The 21973-nt window shown below is 36.6% G+C and overlaps 1 protein-coding gene across 4 annotated transcripts in view; it reads right to left on the bottom strand.

The window, feature by feature from the left end:
* Ttc6 (tetratricopeptide repeat domain 6) overlaps nucleotides 1–21973 on the bottom strand; it is a 173278-nt gene that overhangs the window by 136501 nt on the left and 14804 nt on the right. For all 4 annotated transcript variants that reach the window (XR_011373031.1, XR_011373032.1, XM_070026900.1 and 1 more), the window contains exon 2: nucleotides 80–205. Coding sequence is in view for 2 of the 4 variants with exons in the window: in XM_070026900.1 (XP_069883001.1) it covers nucleotides 80–205 (126 nt within the window). In the remaining 2 variants the exon portion in view is untranslated. The remainder of the gene's footprint in view (nucleotides 1–79; nucleotides 206–21973) is intronic.

The raw sequence follows: 21973 nt of genomic DNA, 5'->3' as shown, positions 1-21973 counted from the left end.
GGGAACTTTCAAGCAACAGAAGATAGATTATTACTTTCATATTGGCAAGGAGGACTTTTTTTTAAATTAGAGACTTCACCTTTTCTGTTTCTTCATCACTTGTCTCTGACTCTTGCTTTGCTTCCTGCTGAGGCAATTCTACTTCTGTCTGAGGTGATGTGAGGCCCATTAAAGGTGAGGTGACTTGGCCCATTAAAGCAAGTTCCTTGAAGAGGAGAGAAACAAGCAATTAAATAATGCCAATATTTAAAAATCATTGAGGTATATTATTCAATATAGAAAAATGTTAATTAAGCCAGTAAATGAGAAACAAAAACCACTCAATAGCATCCAGTGAGTAATGCAAAAAAAAGACATTAAAATAGTTTGCTTTGTTTTTCCTATTTCATGGACTTTTAATCTGTTGATCTCTATAGATACATTATTAGATTTAAAATATGATAATCTGGTAATATATCAGCTATCATAAAACACCCATTAAAGCAAAAAGTGTAAAATACTGCACAAAAAAGCTAAATGAAAACTAAAATTTAATCCAATTGAGAGCAAAGGGAAATATAAATAACTTTAAATTTTACTGGATGCAACTTTTGATGTATTTTCTACCATTACTAATGCCAATTGCAATGGTACATACTATTTAGTTGAGATTACAAGGTAATCACATATTATAATTAACAATAAACCAGAAAGAAGGTGACACTGGTTCTGTCCAAACTATAAATTCTCATATTGGATATCAACAGAAAAGTTATTTCCTTCATCTCAGTTTTAGGCATTCAAGCTAGTCATCGGTAGTTTACACCTGTAATCTTAGCTACTCAAGAGGCTTAGCAAACTAGGCAGACAAATCTTAGAGACTCTTATCTCCAATTAACCAGCAAAGTTCTAGACTGGAGGCGTGGCCCAAGTAGTAGAGCACCAGCTTCGAGTAAAAAAGCTAAGCACGAGTGGGAGGACCTAAATTCAAGCCCCATTTGGGGCATGCATGCATACACACACACACACACACACACACACACACACACACACACACACACATACACACACACACACACACGCAAAAGAATCAAATGAAACATCTAGATAAAACCTACATTACCTTAAATAAAAATCTCACTGGGGCTGGGAAGGTGGCTCAGTGGTAGAGTGCCTGCCTTGCATGCATGAGGCCCTGGGTTCGATTCCTCAGCACCACATAAGCAAAAAGAAAAAAGCTGGAAGTGGCACTGTGGCTCAAGTGGTAGAGCGCTACCCTTGAGCTGAAGAGCTGAGGGACAGTGCCCAGGCCCAGAGTTCAGGCCCCATGACCAGACCAAAAAAAATCTCATTGGTTGTATTAATAATACATATATATATATATATATTAATGTTATTAATGTATACATATATATGTATTATATGTTATTAATGTTATATATATATAAATATATATAACAATATATATTTAATTGGAGTTCCAGGAAAGGGTTAGGTGAGATCAGAAAAAAATGTTACACACAGAACAATTGCCAAAACTTTTCCAAATTGCATAACAGCTATAAACCCTCTGATGTAATAAACTCAATAGACTCCAAGGAGAATCACATTAAGAACACTGTACCAGGTCGTTTGTAATCAAAGAAAAGAAATCTAGGAGTAAAGAAAATATCTTAGAATAAAGATTCAAAGGAAAAGTACACATTAAATCCAAAACATTAAAACATGACAAAATTATCAAAAACTAATTGCCAGACATTAATATCCCAGATTTCTTGTCAGAACTAAGCAAAAAGACAAAGAAACAGCTTATCCAAAGTACCATTGCTGAAAGAAAATAATCACTTGCACTAAAACCTTCATCTAATGAAAGTATCTTTCAAAAGTCAAAAGGGAGCCATGTAATCCTACCTACTTGGGAGACTGAGAAAAGGAGAAATGTGGCTCCAGGAAAGCCCAGGCCCAAAAAAAAAAAAAATGTCTATCTAGAGAGGGAAAATGGGTATAGTGGCACACTCCTGTGATCCTAGCTATGACGGAAAACATTAAGTAGACACATTCCAGCACCTTCCTTACATGGAAAGCAAGACATACCCTTAAAATAACCAGTGTAAAATAGAGCTTAAAGTATGACTGAGCAAAAGAGTGTTCCTCCTAACAAGTATGGGGCCCTAATTTCAAGCTAGTCAGGTGACAGTGGTTCACATCTATAATCCTACCTGCTTAGGAGGCTGAGATCTGAGAATTTCTGTTCAAAGCCAGCCCAGGCTAGAAAGTACATGAGACTCTTAACATTAATTGACTGCCATAAGTGAGCTTTTGAAAGTGGAGCTATGGCTCAAGTGCTAGAGCACTAACCTTGAACACAAAAGCTCAGGAAAAGCGACCAGGCCCTGAGCTCAAGCCCCAGGACAGGCACAGGAAGAAAAAGTCAATATGAAACACTTTTTAGCAACAAAGTGGGGGCAGGAATCATTGTCATCAAAGGTACAATATAGCAATAAAGTAACTATATCAATTTCAAATACAATAGACTCAAAACATTGGATATTTCCAGGGTAAAAGAGAATCATTTAATTATAAGAAGAGAACAAAGCAACTTAGGAATCATAAAAGAATGCACTAGGGACAAAGCATAAGCAAAACCCAATATAACTGAAAATAGAAATATAAAAATCTACACTATAGTTTGGAAACTTAAAGCCAAGACTTCCTGACTCAAAGACTTCATTCTTCACAAATAGATACTAAATAGATACAAATAGATACTTCACTGAACGAGATACTAAGTGTGAAAGCCTGAAAATAATTACTTTTAAATATTAGCTTTATAAATATATCATTAACGTATAAAAGCATAAGAACGTTAAACACCAAATTTAGAAATACTGTCCACATAAGAGGAAAGAAAGTATTATTGGAAAGATTTATTTACTTAAACAATTTAGACTGAAAATTAACAAAGCATCAAATTTGTGTGATGACTAGTTAACTCTTTTTATTGTACTGTTCACAGATTTTCCCCCCTTGAGTTTATTCCCTTTTGTCATTTTTTTTATTTCTGTACTGTATCCTTTGTCTGGTATGTAAATTTATCTGATTTGGGGAGGTAATGAGGAATCAGAAATGGTGGTACAAAGGGTGAACCAATTTGTCAGCAGTGATACTCACTAGACACTATGTTGGAAATAAAGTTTACAGCTTGTAGGGGGAGGAAGGTTGGGAGGGGGAAAAGTGAGAGAAAATGAAGGGGTAACACTGTTCAAAAAAATGTACTCATTACCTGACTTATGTAAATTTTACCTCTCTGTACATCACTTTACAATAAAATTTAAACTTAAAAAATATTTCATGATAAAAATACTGTTAATAAATTTCTCAACACATACTAAATACCTTAATATAAAGACCTACAGCTTGTCCCACTTGTATATTTAGATGCACTGAAGTCAAGTTATTTATTTAGAAATAATACATCTTCACCAAGGGACACTTTCCTAGAACTATGTGGATCCATTGCTGGGTGTTTCTGAGTATTTTGGGGGGGATTTTGTTTGGTTTTGGTCAGTCATGGGGCTTGAACTCTGGGCCTGGGTGCTCTCCCTCAGCTCTTCAGCTCAAGGCGAGCACTCTACCACTTGAGCCACAGTGCCACTTCTGGTTTTGTAGTGGTTTATTGGAGATAAGAGTCTCACGGACTTTTCTGCCCGGGCTAGCTTTGAACCATGATCCTCAGAACTCAGCCTCCTTAGTAGCTAGAATTACAGGCATGAGCCACCAGCACCCAGCTCATTGCTGGGTTTTTTTTTCCATACATCTTGTTTTTCTTATAGCATGTTTACTTAACATTGATGATTTTTGAGATTAACAAATTAATAAAAATGAACACATTTTTAAAAGAACATTTTAATAAATACTCAGAAAAGAATCAATGAAACACAATGCCTTTCCAAGAAAATAGAAGCTACAACCAGAAGAAAGCTAACCTTATCCATACAAGTGGAAATGCAAGCTAGGTAGAACCTTGCCAAAAAAGTCTTATTTCACAATAGTACATTCACATAGTCAATGGAATATGAAAAACATAGTAAGCGCCTTAAATAATATTAGGAGAGAAGACCAAACTGTCATTATTAATGGATTTTGTGACCACATATTTGGAAGGGAAAAGAAAACCAACTGAAAATCTGACTGACTAGAAGTTAAAGTCATTTCCAATAAACAAATACAATTGTATACCACCAATAACCACTACAATCTTAATATCAAAATAATCCTAAAATAATGAATCATTTTAATTTCTTTTTCCTCCTATGTTTCCCTGACTAAGAATTTTAATACTGTCTTGACAAAAAGTGATCATTGACACCTTGTTTGTTCCTAACTATAGGGGAAATTATTTCAGTTTTGTTCTGTTAATATATTGGCTATATGTTGAGGTACATTGCTTCCATTCTTAGTTTCTTCAGAACTTTTATCACTAGAGGATGTTAAACTTTGTTGAAAGCTTTAACTTCAATTGAGATGACCATGCAATTGCTGTTCTTAATTCTGTTTATGTGTTCCTTATCTTTAACCTTGTCCTTATTGATTGAGGTATGTTGGTTGTATTGAATGATTTTTTTAATGTGTTTTTGCATCCAGTTTGCAAGAATTTTATTTAGAATGTTTACGTAGGTGTTCATCAAAAAATTGGCCTGTAATTCTCTTTGTTATATCTCCATTTTTGGAATGAACTCATGAATTTGGTAGCATTCCTTCTTTTTCAACTTCAAGGAAGAGTTTAAAGAGTATTGGTGTTAGTTTTTCTTTATAGGTCTGGTAGAAATGCAGTGAATCCATCTGGTCCTGGCCTTCTCTTTTATAAGAGTCTCTTTATTGCTGCTTCAATCACATTGCTTGTTATAGATCTGTTTACATTGTGTATATCCTCTTGGTTCAATTTTGTTAGGTCAACTGCATCTAGAAATTTATCCATTTCTTCTATATTTTCCAATTTATTTGAGTATAGATTTTCAAAGTATTTCCTTATGATCTTTGTGGGTTTCTTGGGTATTTGTTGTGATATTTTCTTTTTCATATTTAATTTCACTGAGACTCTTCTCTCCCTTTGGTCACTAAAAGTTTATCCATCTTATTTATTTTTTGAAAGAACCAGCTACTTGTTTCATGAATTCTTTGTATATATGCTTTTCAGTCTCCATTTAACTAATCTCTACCCTAATAAATTTATTATTTCTTACATCTGCTAATTTGGAGTTTGGATTATACTTCTTTTTTGTCTTTTTTTTTGGGGGGGAGGGGTCCAGTCGTGGGGCCTAAACTCTGGGCCTGGGCACTGTCCCTCAGCTCTTCAGCTCAAGGCTAGCACTCTACCATTTGAGCCACAGCACCACTTCCAGCTTTTGTCTTTTTGCTTATGTGGTGCTGAGGAATCGAACCCAGGGCCTCCGGCATGCAAGGCAAGTGCTCTACCACTGAGCCACCTTCCCAGCCCAGCTTATACTTCTTTCTAGATGCTTGAGGGACATCCTGAAGGCTATTTGTGTGCCCTCTGTTTTGTTACATAGGCACTCATAACTCTACACTTTCTCTTAACACTGCTTTTACTCTATCCCAAAAGTTTGGTAGATTAGTTTATTTTTAAATAGATTCCAGGAACTTTTTTATTTCTTCAATGAAACAAATTCCTTGTTTTGCTTATAAGTTCTAGTTTAATTCCCTAGTGATTTGATAGGATACACAGAGTTATCTCAGTTTTCTTGTATTTGCTAAGTTTATTTTATGTCCTAAAAAAGTGGTCTATTTTGAAGAAAGTTCCATGAGCTAATGAGAAGATTGTATACTACACAGCTGTTAGACAAAATGCTCATAGATGTTATGTCCATTTGATTTACAAATATCATTTGCTTCTGAGCTTTCTTTGTTAACTTTTAAAAGATCTGATTTAAATGACATGAGAATGGCCAAAAACAGCCTCTCCTGATTTTCTGGAAAAATAAGTATAACAGTAAAAGATAAACAATTATTCTTATTCATCTAGTTACTTCAGAGCACAGGCTTTCTCAATAAGAGTTTCTACGCAAAGCTTTTTTTCTGTGTGTGAACCCTACTTTCTTACATATTTGCATGCTACAAAACTGACTGTTAAAAGGCTTGTAGTAATCCAAAGAGCACTTATTCAATAAAAATGAATAAATTTCATTAATAAGAATAAACTTTTTAGTATGCTAACTTGCATGCTTCTCGTGCCCAGTTCTTTAACTAAGCAATAGACTCAAAAAACAAAGATAATAATAAAATTAATATTTTAGTAACTTCAGTCCATGTGGATTCGGAGGTTAGCATGCACTCCAAGAGCTCAGAAAGTACCCCCAAACTCACATGCTTTTATCTCTGGCTGGTATTAGGTACAAGGCATGTTCCAAGTGGAAGCTTAGGCAAAGTTGTAAACTATCTGTCTTAATTCTAAGGTGTCCCCAAAAACACAAAAGAATGCGTAGGCAAACATCAGAAAATAGGGGTTCTAGACATGCAAGGAAACATATGTGCAATCATTAACTGTCCATTAAGCTAAGTACAGCTTTTCATTGACATACTCAACAAAGAATCTAATCTTTATAGAATTTAGTTCAAGAAAATTGCTAACTGTTAAATGATCCAATAAAGAAGCAGCAGAAACAATAAATCCAGTGGGAAAAGAAGAATCTGAGTTCCAGCCTCCTCATGAAATTATTTAAAACATCCAAATTGCAACAAAAATTATCATGAGATATGCAAAGAAATACAAAAGTATAGGCCAACAATCAACAAAAACCATCTCTAAAGAAATCTAGAACCTGACTTATGTAGCTGTAACCCCTCTTACATCACCTTTAAAATAACAATTTTAAAATTTTGAAATCTAGATCTTGGACTCATTGAGACAAAGACTTTTAAATCACCTATTTAAAATATGCTCAGAGAACTAAAGGAGGACATGTCTAAATAACTTAAAGAAATTATGAGGATAATATCACATACCAGAGAATATCAACACATAAGACTTCAGAAAGAGTGAGAGTCAAACTCATTTTTTTTGTTGGTCATGAGGCCTGAATTCTGGGCCTGGGCGCTCAAGGTTAGCACTCTACCACTTGAGCCATAGCACCACTTCTGGCTTTTTCTGCTATGTGGTGCTGAGGAATCGAATCCAGAGCTTCGTGCATGCAAGGCAAGCACTCTACCACTGAGCCACTTTCCCAGCCCCAAAAACTCATTCATTTTTGTACTTACTTAGAGCTAACAGAAATATTCAGCTCAGGAATAAACAAAAATAAAAAGACAATTTATGACTCATGAAAAAAATTATGGAAAGAATAAAAATACCCTGAAACTTCAAATAAATTAATTTTAAATAAACTTCGTTATACGCTCAAAAGAGGCAGGAAGATGCCAATTCTATCAAAGACATACAGAAATTCATACAGAGAAAACATAATGAGTTGAAAAACAGCAAGATGCAAATTAAGCTTGAGTACAAAGGGAAGTTTTAAAGAAAAACTAAAATAGTATCAAGGCCATTGACTATATTTTTAAAAGAGATTTTAATATATCCATAATGGAAACAAATTAAAAGGGCAAGAATTAATGATAAAGTCTTCCTAATAAAAAAGAAACTGAAGAGAGCAATAATCTTAGCTACTCAGGAAACCCAGATATGAAGATTGAGGTTCAAAGCCAGTTCAAAGTATGTAACAACAACAAAAAACATGTCAGTTCCCTACTCCTTGGACATTTTAAACTAATATAGCAGTAAAATTTATACTTTATAATACATTGCCCATTAACAATGTATACAATCTATATAAATACAAAATATACCTTCAATATTTTTACTATCTTTTGTTGATACTGGATCAAAATTCTAATAACAAAGACACATAAACAGATATGGAGACAGGAAGTGTGACTAATAATGTCACTTCACCCATATGCAGAAGCTAGATCTAATGTCTACTGGAACATGATCAATTTATCATTTAGGACTCTAGACATTCACACATAGTGAGACAAAAGGACACTCTCAGAAGAACACAAAGGCACAATGTTTATGTGCATCTGATCATATAAAATTATATTTATCAAAATGAACTCCAAGAAATGGAAACAAGAGGGTTTTTTCCTCACTGCTCTATTTGTTTTCTTTTCTTTTTTGTCTAATTTCTTCATTTATCTGTCTTTGGAAAGGCAAGGGGGCACAGAAATGGAGAGACAAAGGGTGAACAAATGCCTCAGTAGTACTCATTAGATACTATATTGAAAATGAATTATGCAATTTGTACATGGGGATGGGAGGAGGAATCTGGGAGAGAGCAAGGAAAGGAATGGGACTGTCCAAAAATAAATATATGAATTACCTGTGTAATTTTAACAACACCTTTATAATAACAATAAAAATAAAATAAAGAAGAATCAGCACCCAGACCCTGAGTTCAAGCTCCATGACCGACAAAAAACAGTATTAGAAATATGAAAAATAGAAGGGAGGTGAAGGGTAAACAAAGGAGGAGGCTGCAATGCTTGGTAAGAAATGTATGCATTATCCTGCCCATGTAATTGTAACCCCTCTGTACAGTATGTTCTCAAATAAAATAAAATAAAATTTAAAAAAAAAGAAATATGAAAAATAATTCATAGAAACAAAACATCAGAAAATGAGAAAAGCCACAAAATACAAAAACAATACTTTGAGAACTCTGAAAACGTATTTTTTAAATGAGTGAGACATTAAAATTGACTTGAATCAAAAATCTTGGATTTGGGACTATAAGAAAACCAAAGAGGATTTTTTTAGTACAGTTCATATTTTGTCTAAGATGCAATAATGCTGGTTTGTCTCCCTGAGTCTTAAACTATAAGGAGTCTACTACATTTTCAAGAGGGTCTGACAATTTCAGGACTCGGTAAATAACTGAAAATTCACAACACTGGGAGCATTCCAGCTCGCCAGCCAGTGGATGCTTCTTGGGTGTTTCCCGGGCATTTCTTGTGGTGTCTAACCTTAGTATCCAAAAAATGCCAAATGGATGTTGTTTAAAAGATCAATAAAAATCTGAAGGGAAGCCCAAACCTCACAGACGCTGAAACCCCGGATGTGAGCCCAAAGGCTTCCAGGAAGTATTCCTCGCAAACAGAGCCTCTGTTCTTTCACCTACAGTCCTTCAAACAGGTAGCCTGTTAAGCAGGCTGGCTATTGTTTTACTCATCAGTCAAAGAAGGGGTGAGGACAACATCTCCCCAGTTCTCACTTGGCAAGCCAGCATCCCCCACCCCAAATAACACTGACTCAGTGACATGGGCTACAAGGGCATTTCTAACACATAGCCTTTTATTCAAGACATACTACCTTTAAATAACCTACAACAAAGTTCAAGTTTCACAAATAAGGCAGGAAAGTGCCTTATGGCTCTGGACAAATACTTGTCCAAACAGGTAACTTTCTTGAGAAAGTGGACTGATTTGCATGGGCTCTTTCTAGCTCCTCTTGCTTGCTACAGACAAACCCCTGACTACATTGGCCTGTAGACTTCTGCTGGCAAGCACCAGCTCGGGCCAGGCTGCTTTGCATTTATTTCTTCTTCTGCTAACATTTGTTTTCCTAGTCTAATATTTTATGAGATTATTCTGGGTGGCTTATCTCTAAACTCAGAACTGCCAGTTTTTAAAAAAATAAAGGAAGGAAGGAAGGAAGGAAGGAAGGAAGGAAGGAAGGAAGAGAGGGAGGGAGGGAGGGAGGGAGGGAGGGAGGGAGGGAGAGAGAGAGAGAGAGAGAGAGAGAGAGAGAGAGAGAGAGAGAGAGAGAAAGAAAGAAAGAAAGAAAGAAAGAAAGAAAGAAAGAAAGAAAGAAAGAAAGAAAGAAAGAAAGAAAGAAAAAGAAATTTCAGGGGCTGGGAATGTGGCTTGGTGGTAGAGTGCTTGCCTTGCATGCATGAAGCCCTGGATTCGATTCCTCAGAACCACAAGTGGTAGAGCACTAGCAGTAGGCAAAAGCAGCCCAGGCCCTGAGTTCAAGCACCAGGACTGGAGAAAGAAAGAAAAGAAAGGAAGAAAGGAAAAAAGGAAGGAAGGAAGGAAGGAAGGAAGGAAGGAAGGAAGGAAGGAAGAAGAGAAAAGAGAGAAAAGAAATTTCAGGGAAAATAGAAATTGAGTGCCTGCTGTGCCCATTTAAACACCAAAATTGCTATAGGCACTATTTGTAACTAAATACGTATCATCTTTTCTACAGAAGTCCTACACAGAATACAATATATTAAGCCAGTTCAAAAAAAAAAAAAGGCCACTATTCCCAGAAACACAAAACTTGTACTTCTTGTGATACTACTATGGTAAGTGCTTTTACTACAAACTGCACAAAGCTCTTGGGGAAAAAAAGCCTACGGAACTTTTCATGAGAAAGCTTATTTCAATTAGTTTGTTCAAAATAAAAGTAATGAGAAGCTGGGCACCAGTGACTCATGTCTATAACCCTAGCTAATGAAGAGACAGGGATCTGAAAATCATGGTTGAAAGCCAGCCTGAGCAGAATAGGCCATAAGAGTCTTATCTCCAATTCACTACCAAACAGCCAGATTTGGAGCTGTACCAGCCTTGAGAGAAAAAGACAGGGGCAGCACCCAGGCCCTGAGTTCAAGGACCAGTACCAGCATAAAAACAAATAAATAACGTCATGAGAAAGATAATTCCAAAAGAGGATAGAGCCTGTGGGAGAGGCTCTATTCTTCACTCTTTAATATCCATACTGAAAAAGACAAAGACAAGTTATTTTCTTTCAAAAATAGATACGTTTGACTCATTACACCTGCTTCTCAGCTACAGTATCCGCTCTGTCACCTGGGACATTCATTTAATTTAAGTGAGTTCTGCCCAGTGAGTTACAAGAGCCACACTGTGCTGTAGCACTTCACAAAACAGATGTCACCTTCCACCTCCCTCTCTCTTAGATCACTTGTTCTGGGAGAAGCCATCTATCACGTCATGAGGACACTCAAGCCATCCTGTGGGGAGGTCCACAGGGTAAAGAACTAAAGGTCTCCTGCCACAACCAGCATTCAATACTCGGCCTGGGTCTGAGACAACCTGGAAGCTGATCCTTGTATCATCATCAAGTTCCTCAGTAACACTAGTACCGCATAAGAGCTTGACCACATCCTGTAAGATACCTGAAGCTAGGATCGTGCAACTATACTATTTCTGGATGCCTGACCCTCAGAAACTGTGTAAAATAGTAAATGTCCATTGTTTTAATCTGCTAAAGTTTAGGACAATATGTTGCACAGAAATAAAATTCAAAAGGGGGCTTTAAAATTAGAATTCTAGCTCCAGCTGTTTCGTAGTATTTCTTAGAGAACCCAAGACCTCAAAAATCACATTTAAAAAGTCTAAATTCTTCTGGTTAAGTATTTATCCTCTTTCTCATTATTCATTACTAAGTAATTTTTTAGCCTTTTTTTTTTTTTTTTTTTTTTTTTTTTTGTCGGTCATGGGGCTTGAACTCCAGGCCTGGGCGCTGTCCCTCAGCTCTTCAGCTCTAGGCGAGCGCTCTAACACTTGAGCTACAGCGCCACTTCCGGTTTTCTGGTGGTTTATTGGAGATAGGAGTCTCATGGTCTCTCCTGCCCGGGCTGGCTTTGAACCGCGATCCTCAGATCTCAGCCTCCTGAGTAGCTAGGATTACAGGCGTGAGCCACCAGCGCCCGGCTTTTTTAGCCTTTTTTAGAACATGTACTTTATTGTTATCATAGAGGTGATGTACAGAGGAGTTACATTTACATGAGTTGGGTATTAAGTACATTTCCTTTTATAGTGTCATCGATTCCCTCTCTCCCAGTCCCTCCTCCCTCCTGTCTCCACCCAAAAGTTGTATAGTTCACTGTTACCAGTGTCCAGTGAACTCCACTGTTGCACTTTTTCACCCTTTTTCCTCGAGTTCTGAGCCCTACCCCTCCTGCCCTCCACAGTTATATGCGTGAATACACTATATAAAGGTAAAGAATACAGAATTACCAGAAAAGAAAAAAAGTATTTGTCTTTTGTTTCCTTATCTTAGGAGTTCATTCCAGTAGTATAATAATTTCAAATACATATGATATAATGATTATATGTTATACAATAAGCTTAATTATATATAATTTTTAAAAATAAAACAAAGTAGTTTGTGCAAAATTCTTAAGTAAAATAAAAGTGTTACTAATGTATACTGAGCAATAAATGATGTGTTTCTTTTTCTCACATAATTGTCTATACATCATAAAATCTTTTGATTGTTGTTTTTTAGTGCTGCAATTGGTTCCAGGCCCTAGTATATGGCAGGCAAATGCTTTACTACTAACATATATCTCCAGCCCCTGAAATCTTGTTTAATATTTCATTGCATTTGTCCCCACCCTTAAAAGACACATTTCATGAACAAAGGTTGGAAGGTTTTAAAACATGTAGAAGCACTGGGAAATTAAAGAGCTTGCTAGAAAGTGGCACTGTGGCTCAAGTGGTAGAGCACTAGCCTTGAACTGAAGAGCTCAGGGATAGCTCCGAGGCCCACAGTTCAAACCCCATGACAAAAAATTAAAAAATAAAAATAAAAAATAAAGAGCTTACTAGAAGCAGATGTTATAAATGCATAGTAAAAACATGGTTCTTTGTCTTTTCATTAAGTAAATGCAAAGAAGAAAATTACACTGTCAGAAGCACAAAGTATTCACATTTAGTATTGAACTTGTTTATATCCTAAGCAATATATATATATATATATATATATATATATATATCTTAGTTAAGATAAAGAATGATGAAATCCTACCCATAAAAGAAAATTAACAACCAGACCTCCATTATTCCTTCTCCATACTAATTCTCATCTTCTTCTCATATGGATATGGAAGAATAAATGACAAATTTTTCAGAGGATTTTATAAATAAAAATAATAATTTAAAAGTAAAGAAAAATTCTCTTAAGTTACCTCGTTATTAAATCTTATATGATTTAATGTTACAAATGAATCCTTCAAAAACAAAATTCAGAACTCCAGAGTAAGCACATTTTTATTTGCATCATTCAATAACTATTTATTCATAGAGTCATAAAGTAATTCTAAGATACATATATCAATTTGTGTTTTATCATATTTATCTTTGGAGTATTAAAATTCAAGGATGGTATTTGGACAAGCAAGTGGTTTAACATGTGCATTTCAGGAAGAGGTGAGGCAGGTTCCAGCCAACACAGCTCAATCACAGCTCATGTGGCAATGAAATCACACAGTATGACTAGAGGAACTATTTAAGAAACAAGGTCAACTTTTAAAAAATATAATTCCAGACTAGCATTAGTAGATACAGCCAACTATAAAGTTTAATGTCGCCTGTATATTAGAAAAGAACATTTTTTCCAAACACCAAAGACCCAAGATCTGAAATTCTGGGAGCACTATTAGACAAATGAATTTCACTTGTAATTTAATTTCTATGTTCTTCTAAACTAATTTAACTATTATTAATATTCTGTTAAATTCTAAGAGTGAATAAAAAAGGGGGAAAAGTTATTTATCCCTTTACAGTCTGGGGGCCAATTCTGTCACTGGGCTTTTATTTTCCTAGATTTTTGTCTAATATTTTCTCAATAAAAAAATAAGTTCAAAACCATCTGGCCAAGCACCAGTGGCTCACAGCAGTAATCCTAGCTATTCAGGAGGCTGAGATCTGAGGACAGTGGATCAAGAAAATCCCTGAGATTCTTATCTTCAGTTAACTACCAAAAAGCCAGAAATGGAACTGTGGGTCAAATGATAGAGCACTAGCCTTGAGGGAAAAACAGCAGGAATAGCATCCAGGCCTGATTACAAGCTCCACAAGACCAGCACACACACTGGGAGGGTATGGGAGACACTGTGCAAAAGGAAATGTACTCATTACCTGACTCATATAATTGTAAGCCCTCCATACATCACCTCTATAATAACAATAAAGTAAATTAATTATAAAAATACTGACAAAATAAAGATAAAATAAATTTAAATAAAAATTTTTAAAAATCTGTATCTTCAGCCGGGCACCGGTGGCTCACGCCTGTAATCCTAGCTATGCAGGAGGCTGAGATCTGAGGATTGCGGTTCAAAGCCAGCCGGGGCAGACTCTTATCTCCAATAAATCACTAGAAAACCTGAAGTGACGCAGTGGCTCTAGCGGTAGAGTGCTCACCTTGAGCTGAAGAGCTGAGGGACAGCACCCAGGCCCAGAGTTCAAGCCCACGACCGACAAAAAAAAAAAAAAAAAGAATCGGTATCTTCGACAAGTATCTTAGAAAAGCTTCAGAAGATGTTGCTTCAAAGAGTGTCTTCTGGAGACCCAGAAACACAACAAATCAAAGAAAGGTTGGACAAATGGGATTGCATAAAGTTGCAGAGCTTCTGCATGGCAAAGGACATAGCTAGCAAGATCAATAGAAAGCCTACAGATTAGGAGAAGGTCTTCACTAGCCATACAACAGACAATGGTCTCATCTCTAAAATATACTTGGAACTCAAAAAATTAAATCCCCCAACAACAAATCCTCAAAGAAACAACTGCCCAATAAATAAGTGGGTTAAAGACTTAAAAGAGAAACTTCTCTGAAGAGGAAAGAAGGATGGCCAATAGACACATGAAGAAATGCTCAACCTCCCTAGCCATAAAAGAAATGCAAATCAAAACAACATTGAGATACCACCTCACCCCAGTTAGAATGTCAAAAATCAAGAACTCTAACAACAACAGATGCTGGAGGGGATGTGGACAGAAAGGAACCTTACTGCATTGTTGGTGGGAGTGTAAACTTGTTCAACCACTTTGGAAAGCAGTATGGAGGTTCCTCAAAAGACTTCACATAGAGCTCCCCTATGATTCAGCAGTCCCCCTTTTGGACATTTACCCAAATGTTTACAAACAAGACCACACTAAAGCTACCTATGTTTATTGCAGCACTATTTACTAAAGCTAAGATATGGAACCAACCCAGATGCCCCTCAGTAGATGAATGGATCAAGAAAATGTGGTATATATACACAATGGAATTCTATGCCTCCATCAGAAAGAATGACATTGCCCCATTTGTTAGGAAATGGAAATGGAAAGCCAGGCCCAAAGAAACATAGGTCCCATGGTTTCCCTTATTTGCAATATCTAGTATATGTCTGAGTCAAGAAGAAAAGGTCAGATAAGGTGTTGTTAGGGAAATGAACCCTAAGATATGTATTCAAATGTTTTTTTTCTTTCATGCGATTGTTTCTAACACATTTATAAGATTATTTCTTTATTGCTTTGTATGTCCCTCCCCCATGGTATAACCCCTGCTTTCACTGTATTTGATGTCGGTATAATTTGTGGAGGGGAAGGGGAAAAACAAATCGTCTAAATAGGGATACAGGTGGACCCATTGCAACAATGAGATGTACAATTCGTTATGTCGAAAACAAACTTTACAACTTTGATGGGGGGAGGGAGGGGGAGCGGGGAGGATTGGGGGGCAGGGGGAGGATGGGAAGGGATGGGAAGGGGAAACAAAGGAGGAGGCTATAATGCTTGATAAGAAATGTACCCATTATCTTGCCCATGTAATTGTAACTCCTCTGTACAGTATTTTCACAATTAAAAAGAAATATAAAAAAGAGTGTCTTCTAAGTTGAACGAAGATATTAAAGGAACTTTTCATTGGATGTGATCTCATAGACAAGAAGAATCTCAAAATATATTCTGTGTGGCTTACCATTGTAATGATTGTAAACTTTCACTGTATAAATCAATGAAGAAAGAACCCTTTGCCGGGGGTCCTGTAATCCTAACTACTCAGGAGGCTGAGATCTGAGAATCATAGTTCAAGGCCAGATGGGGCAGGAAAGTCTGTGAGACTCTTATCTCCAAAAAATCACTAGAAAAGCATAAGTGGCGCTGTGGTTCAAGTGGTAGAGTGCTTGCCTTGAACTGAAGACCTGAGGGACAGCGCCCAAGCCCACAGTTCAAGCCCCATGACCTACAAAAATAAAACCATTTTAAAAAATGAACATGGATGGCATTTTCTTATTATTTTATCAGCTACCTATGAAATGTAACTACTATGCTTTACAAGGATGAATTTCCAGAAGGAAAGTAAGTCATACAATAGAAACAGAAAGATTTAGGAAGTGGAGATACTAAACTCCAAAGTGAGAGTGCAAGTAGGGCTAAACTTCACCAGGGGCCCCCTCCCTTCAGCAAGTGAGATCTCCCCCACAGCAGTCTGTATTAAAAATAAAATCATGCTGGACCAGTTGTTATAGCACATGTCTATAATCCCAGCTACTCGGGAGAAGATAGGAAGACCTTGGTCTGACGCCTTCCAGGATAAACATTCGTGGACAAGCCAGTTCATATCTATAATTCCAGCTAAGCAGAAGCCTGAGGCAGGGGAATTGTGGTCACAAAGTAAGAGAATCTGTCCAAATAATAATAATAACAACTACCACTACTAAAGGGAAAAGGCTCTGGCTGTGGCTCAAGTTCTAGAGCTTGGTAGACAAATGCAAGGTCCTAAGTTCAAACCATGTTACCACCAAATCACAGTAATGACAAGAATTATAGGGATAAAAAGTGAAATAAGTACCATAGTAACTGATCTCCCCTTCCTGGATGAGTGAGCAAATGGTGACAGCATCCAAACGTGCAGGGACTGGCTACTCTGTCATCTGGCTCTGTGAGGTTCTCGCCATTCAAACAAACAAGACTCGGTAAAATATTGTTAGGTTGAGGCTTGCTTGCCTTCACTCAGACATCTTTGTATGAGTCCAGTGGTTGTGGTATATGGCTTTTGTTTTGTTGTTTGAGTTTTTTTCCCCCTTTCTGCTCCCGCACCTCCATTTTCAAATGGTTTGTAGCTGATGTTCACTAAGAGACTGAGTACTTGGAACTGTCCCACTGATGGAAGGAACTCCTATCTAAGAAAGTGCATTTCTTTGCAGAGCTGTGTCATACCATCCTTTGGCCCTCTGCTGGAAAAGTAGAATCAAGTCTCAATAATGCCTTTTTAATTGTATCCTCTAGTATTATAGACATAGGACAGTACTGTATCATCCCTCTGTGAATATAAATACCTGTACCTGCTTTATGATATGTAGTAGTGACTGTGCTTTATCAGAACTGTTTTTAATGATGTTACTCAAGAATGTTTTCTTTCCAGATGATGATTGAGAAGTTAATTTAAAAAATGGTGCCAGGTACCACTACAGTAACAGAACTTCGCATTTTTCTGGGGTTTTGTTTTTTATCTTTTTTTCTTTTTATTAATAGATGTGCTGGATGTCTAATTTTGTTCAGATGACTGCAGAACCTGGAGAAGCTGTTGCTGCTATTGATGCATAACATACTGCTAGTATTGGTCTTTTTATATAAATATAAATATATATACATATTTATATATAATTTGAATTTTTGGAAACTTTAGCTGTGCTGTCAACTTTGGAAAAAAGTATCCCAGTTTACCATGTTGAGTTGGAATTGTACAGAAATTAATAGCCATATTAGTCTAGAAATGTTAAACTTAATTTTTTCCATTTGTACAAAGGTAAATGCACTGTATTAAATATGTAAGGTCTTATCTACATAGGTTTGATTACAGAAACTAATAAAGTATTCTCTAAATAATAAAAAAAGTGAAATAAGCTAGCAGAACAAACACTTTCATACAAAGTAAGAAACTAAAGTTAAGAAAATTTTTCTGAAAAAAAACAAATATGAGATGGAAGAAAAGAGAAAATATATACATAAAGAGAATCATTGCAGAAGCCCCATATCTTACTAACAGGATTTCCAGAAACAATTAAGAAAATAGAAGGAAATATATTGTTAGAGAAAAAAAGAAGTTTCCCAGAAGTGAAATTGCTGGAATAAAAGACCATGAAGGGCCCATGATGAATTAATATAAAGGAATCATGTCAAGTCAGGCTACTGATAAATTCCAGAAAGCTTGGGGGGAAAACAATTTTAAGAAACAAGAGAGCTTGGGCGCCCGTGGCTCACGCCTGTAATCCTAGCTACTTAGGAGGCTGAGATCTGAGGATCGTGGTTCCAAGCCAGGCGGGCAGGAAAGTCCATGAGACTCTTATCTGCAATAAACCTCCAGAAAACCGGAAGTGGTGCTGGGGCTCAAGTGGTAGAGGGCTTTCCTTGAGCTGAAGAGCTGAGGGATAGCGCCCAGGCCCAGAGTTCAAGCCCCCCCCCAAAAAAAAGACGAGAAAAAAGTTACTTAACAAAAGAATATATTAAAAATGGGAGTTTTTAGCATATTTAGAATTTTTAGAATCATTGAATTTCTCAACTACTATTACAGATATTATCAGAAGATGGAATTGCTAAACTATTTTTGTGTGTGTGTGCCAGTCTGGGACTTGAACTCAGAGCCCAGGTGCTGTCCCTGAGCTTTTCGTCTCAAGGCTAACACTCTACCACTTGAGCCACAGCTCTATTTCCAGCTTTTTGGTGAATTATTGAAGATAAGTCCTGGGCTGGCTTTGGACCATGATCCTCAGATCTCAGCCTCCTGAGAAGCTAGGATTATAGGCTTGAGCCACCAGCACCCAGCTCTCTTATTTCTTTAAGAATACTTTTCCTGGTGGGTGCTAGTGGCTCATCCTTATAATCTTAGAAACTCAGATCTGAGATCTGAGGATGGGAGTTTGAAGCCAGACTAGTCAGGAAAGTCCATGAGACTCTTATGTCCAATAAACCACCAGAAAACCAGAAGTGGCACAGTGACTCAAGTGGTAGAGCACTAGCCTTGAGCTGAAGAGCTGAGTGACAGTGCCCAGGCCCAGAGTTCAGGCCCCATGACCGACAAAAAAAAAAAAGAAAAGAAAAGAAATGATAGGATATTTCCTAGATATGAAGGATGTGAGTTATTGAATTAAAGGGCCACTGGGATCAAGCATGAATGAATGAAAAGAAACTCTGTCAAGTAATGCTACTACTGCTAAAGTCCAGAAAACTCAGGCAAAAGAAGTTTCTAAGGAGAAGAGGAAAAGTTACAAAAAAAAATAATAACCTTCATTATAAAGGGGTGTTGGATCTTGTTAAATTCTTTTTCTGCATCTATTGAGATAACCATGTGGTTCTTATCCTTGCTCTTGTTGATGTGATGAATTATATTAATTGATTTGCATATATTGAACCAGCTTTGCATCCCTGAAATGAATCCTGTTTGATCATGGTATATGATTTTGGGGATGTATTTTCAGAATAAAAAAATTAAAAATGAGAACATAATTTTGAATTTTTTACCTACTAACATGGATGTTATAAGAAGATAAAATTTCTAAACTATTACTTTAAAGGATGAAAATTTATGAATTTTTTAGGTATGCAAGATCTAACATATATATCTAATAGACATCTTAGATATCTATCCCCAAACACATACACCCATCACCACGTGTGCGCGCACACACACACACACACACACACACACACACACACACACTTTTCCCATGTCCCCTTTCTTAAATCAAAAAAAAAAGAAAACACAAAAATGCAATCAGCACATCAAGTCCAATACCAGGCCCCGCTGAGGATCACTTTGATGACACTACAGAATTACAGGCTCCAAGAGGAATATCCCAAAAACTCCTAAGACTCACCACTGGGCATGCCTGTAGATATTAAGAAGATGTTTACACTTTTATAAAGAGTTCAGGAATATGTTAGTGATGTGTATGTTATCCAACTAAGTAATAGGGAGAAAGATTTTACATTCATTAATCTCAATTATTTCTCAAGTATACTTGAGAAAGAAAATATCACTGGGAATATCAGCCTAAATATATTTCAAATAATAAAAATTATAATTCACTATATTGTGAAGATAAAAGTCTGTATTCGTGGTATAGGAGTAGGTTTTAGTAAAAGCAAGCAAGCAATCATTATATTCCACAAGAGGAAATCAATAGATGCTGTCTGATATTGAGCAAAATTAAAAACTAGCAGCAGTGTGAGGATGGTGGTGCATATCTATAATCCTAGCACTCAAGAGGCTGAGGCAGAAGGATCACAAATTCCAGACCAGCACAGTGAGACCTTGTCAGAAGAGAGAAAGGAAAAGTAAGGGTGGAGGGTTGGAGAAGGAAGGGAAGAACAGAGTGGGAGTGGGAGTCCTCATTTCTTTCTAAATTAGAGCTTTAGATGTTAACTCTTTCCTCCCATCAGCCCAAGGTGAAAGATTTAGATCTTTCTAAATCACTCTACTGTATATTACTCCTCTGCTCAAAATCCTTCAGTAGCATGCCAATGCCATCAGAATCAAGGCTAAGCTCTTGTCCTTGGCCACACACTGGCCTCTGGCCACCCCTCCCCGCCAGCTCCCCTAAGCTCTGCACCCTACCTGACTGGATGCCAACATCACACTCTACACTTGAGTCCTACTGGACTACTGACAGGCAACAATATTCTGTTTTTATGCACAGGAGACTATATATCCCTCATATTTGGCACTTTGAAGACACTTGGTAAGTATTTATGAAAGGAAAGTTTGGTGTTTTCATAAATGATGCAGAAATGAATCACACAGCATATTGGAGGCATATCTCACTGGCAAAGACAAACACTGCCTTAAAGTAGAAAAGATTAAGTGAAGTAAGCCAGACCCAAAGAAATATAGGTCTCATGGTTTCCCTTATCTGCAAGAACAAGTATATGTCTAGGACAAGCAGAAAAGCTCAAAAGCTATGTACATATCACCATATAAGCTGATGCTAAGTGAAATGAACCTCAAGATAGAGACATAAGACGTTTTATCTTTGTTGCTGTTCTTTTTATAATACTTTTATAATACTAATACTTTTTATTATACTTATAATGTTCTATGTGATTTTTTTGTTTTTTTGTATGTTCTTCCCCCATCGTATAACCTCTGTTGTCACTGTATTTGATTCCGGTGTCCTTCATCTTGTATATACATTTTTATAATTTGGGGAGGGGAAGGGAAATAACAAAATGCTTAACTAAGGATACAGGTTGACCCATTGTAACAACAAAATATACAAGACACTATGTTGAAAACAAACTTTGCAACTTTGTGGGAGAGGGAGGAGTTTGGGAGGTGGGGAGGAAAGGGATGGAAGGGGAAAAACAAAAGAAGGGGTAACAATGCTCGTTACCTTGCTCATGTAATTGTAACCTCTCTTACAGTATCTTTACACTAAAAAATATTTTATAGACAGACAGATGATACTCCATTTTTTCTAAAAGCCAAGTGAAAAACTGAAAAAGACTATGCTTGCTTAGGTATTTAAGTAGACAGTGGTAGGAACTAAAAGTAAGCTAAAAATTATAGTGACAGACAGATGGAAGAAGGAAGGAAGGAAAAGAAAGGAACAAAAGGAAAGAAAGACAGGGAGAGACCGAAAGACATAGAGAAAAAGAAAGAGAAAAGAAGGAAGGAAGGAAGGAAAGAAGGAAGAAGTGGTCCAGAAAAATAACTTCACCTTAATTTTACAATGTAACCAGTAAGTTAAAAAATCTCTTAAACATGACAAGTAGTCTGAGGACAGGAAATTACTCTTCATTTTCTGGGAAAAAAAGAAAGCTTAGCCTTAGAGAATATATGCTGTAGGTATTAACACTTCTATTTGTTTTCTGGGGAAGAACTGCGTCATTAACTTTTAAAAGCAGTCTAACCAGTTCTCAACCAAGCATGCCATCCAACAAAAGTTTAATTAGCTTAGGAGTTTTGTTTAAACTGACAGATGTGGTTCAAAAAGCCCCCAGGTCAGCATTATAGTTTGCATCTTAAATAATCAAAGTGCCCAAAGGTATTCTGTGGTTCTACAGTTGTTATTTTTCATTCTGATTTGCAAAACGGATCCGGTTAATCTCTGGATGCTAAGAATATGGCTTATTCAAATACAGAAATATTTTTACAGGATCTTTGAATCCATACATACAGAAAAAGAAGAAGAGC

The sequence above is a fragment of the Dipodomys merriami genome, unplaced genomic scaffold (assembly GCF_024711535.1).
Source record: "Dipodomys merriami isolate MVZ:Mamm:240054 unplaced genomic scaffold, mDipMer1.0.p SCAF_1, whole genome shotgun sequence".
NCBI lineage: Eukaryota > Metazoa > Chordata > Mammalia > Rodentia > Heteromyidae > Dipodomys > Dipodomys merriami.
The sequence above is the reverse complement of the archived record's forward strand: the minus strand, read 5'-3'. Positions and strand labels throughout refer to the sequence as shown.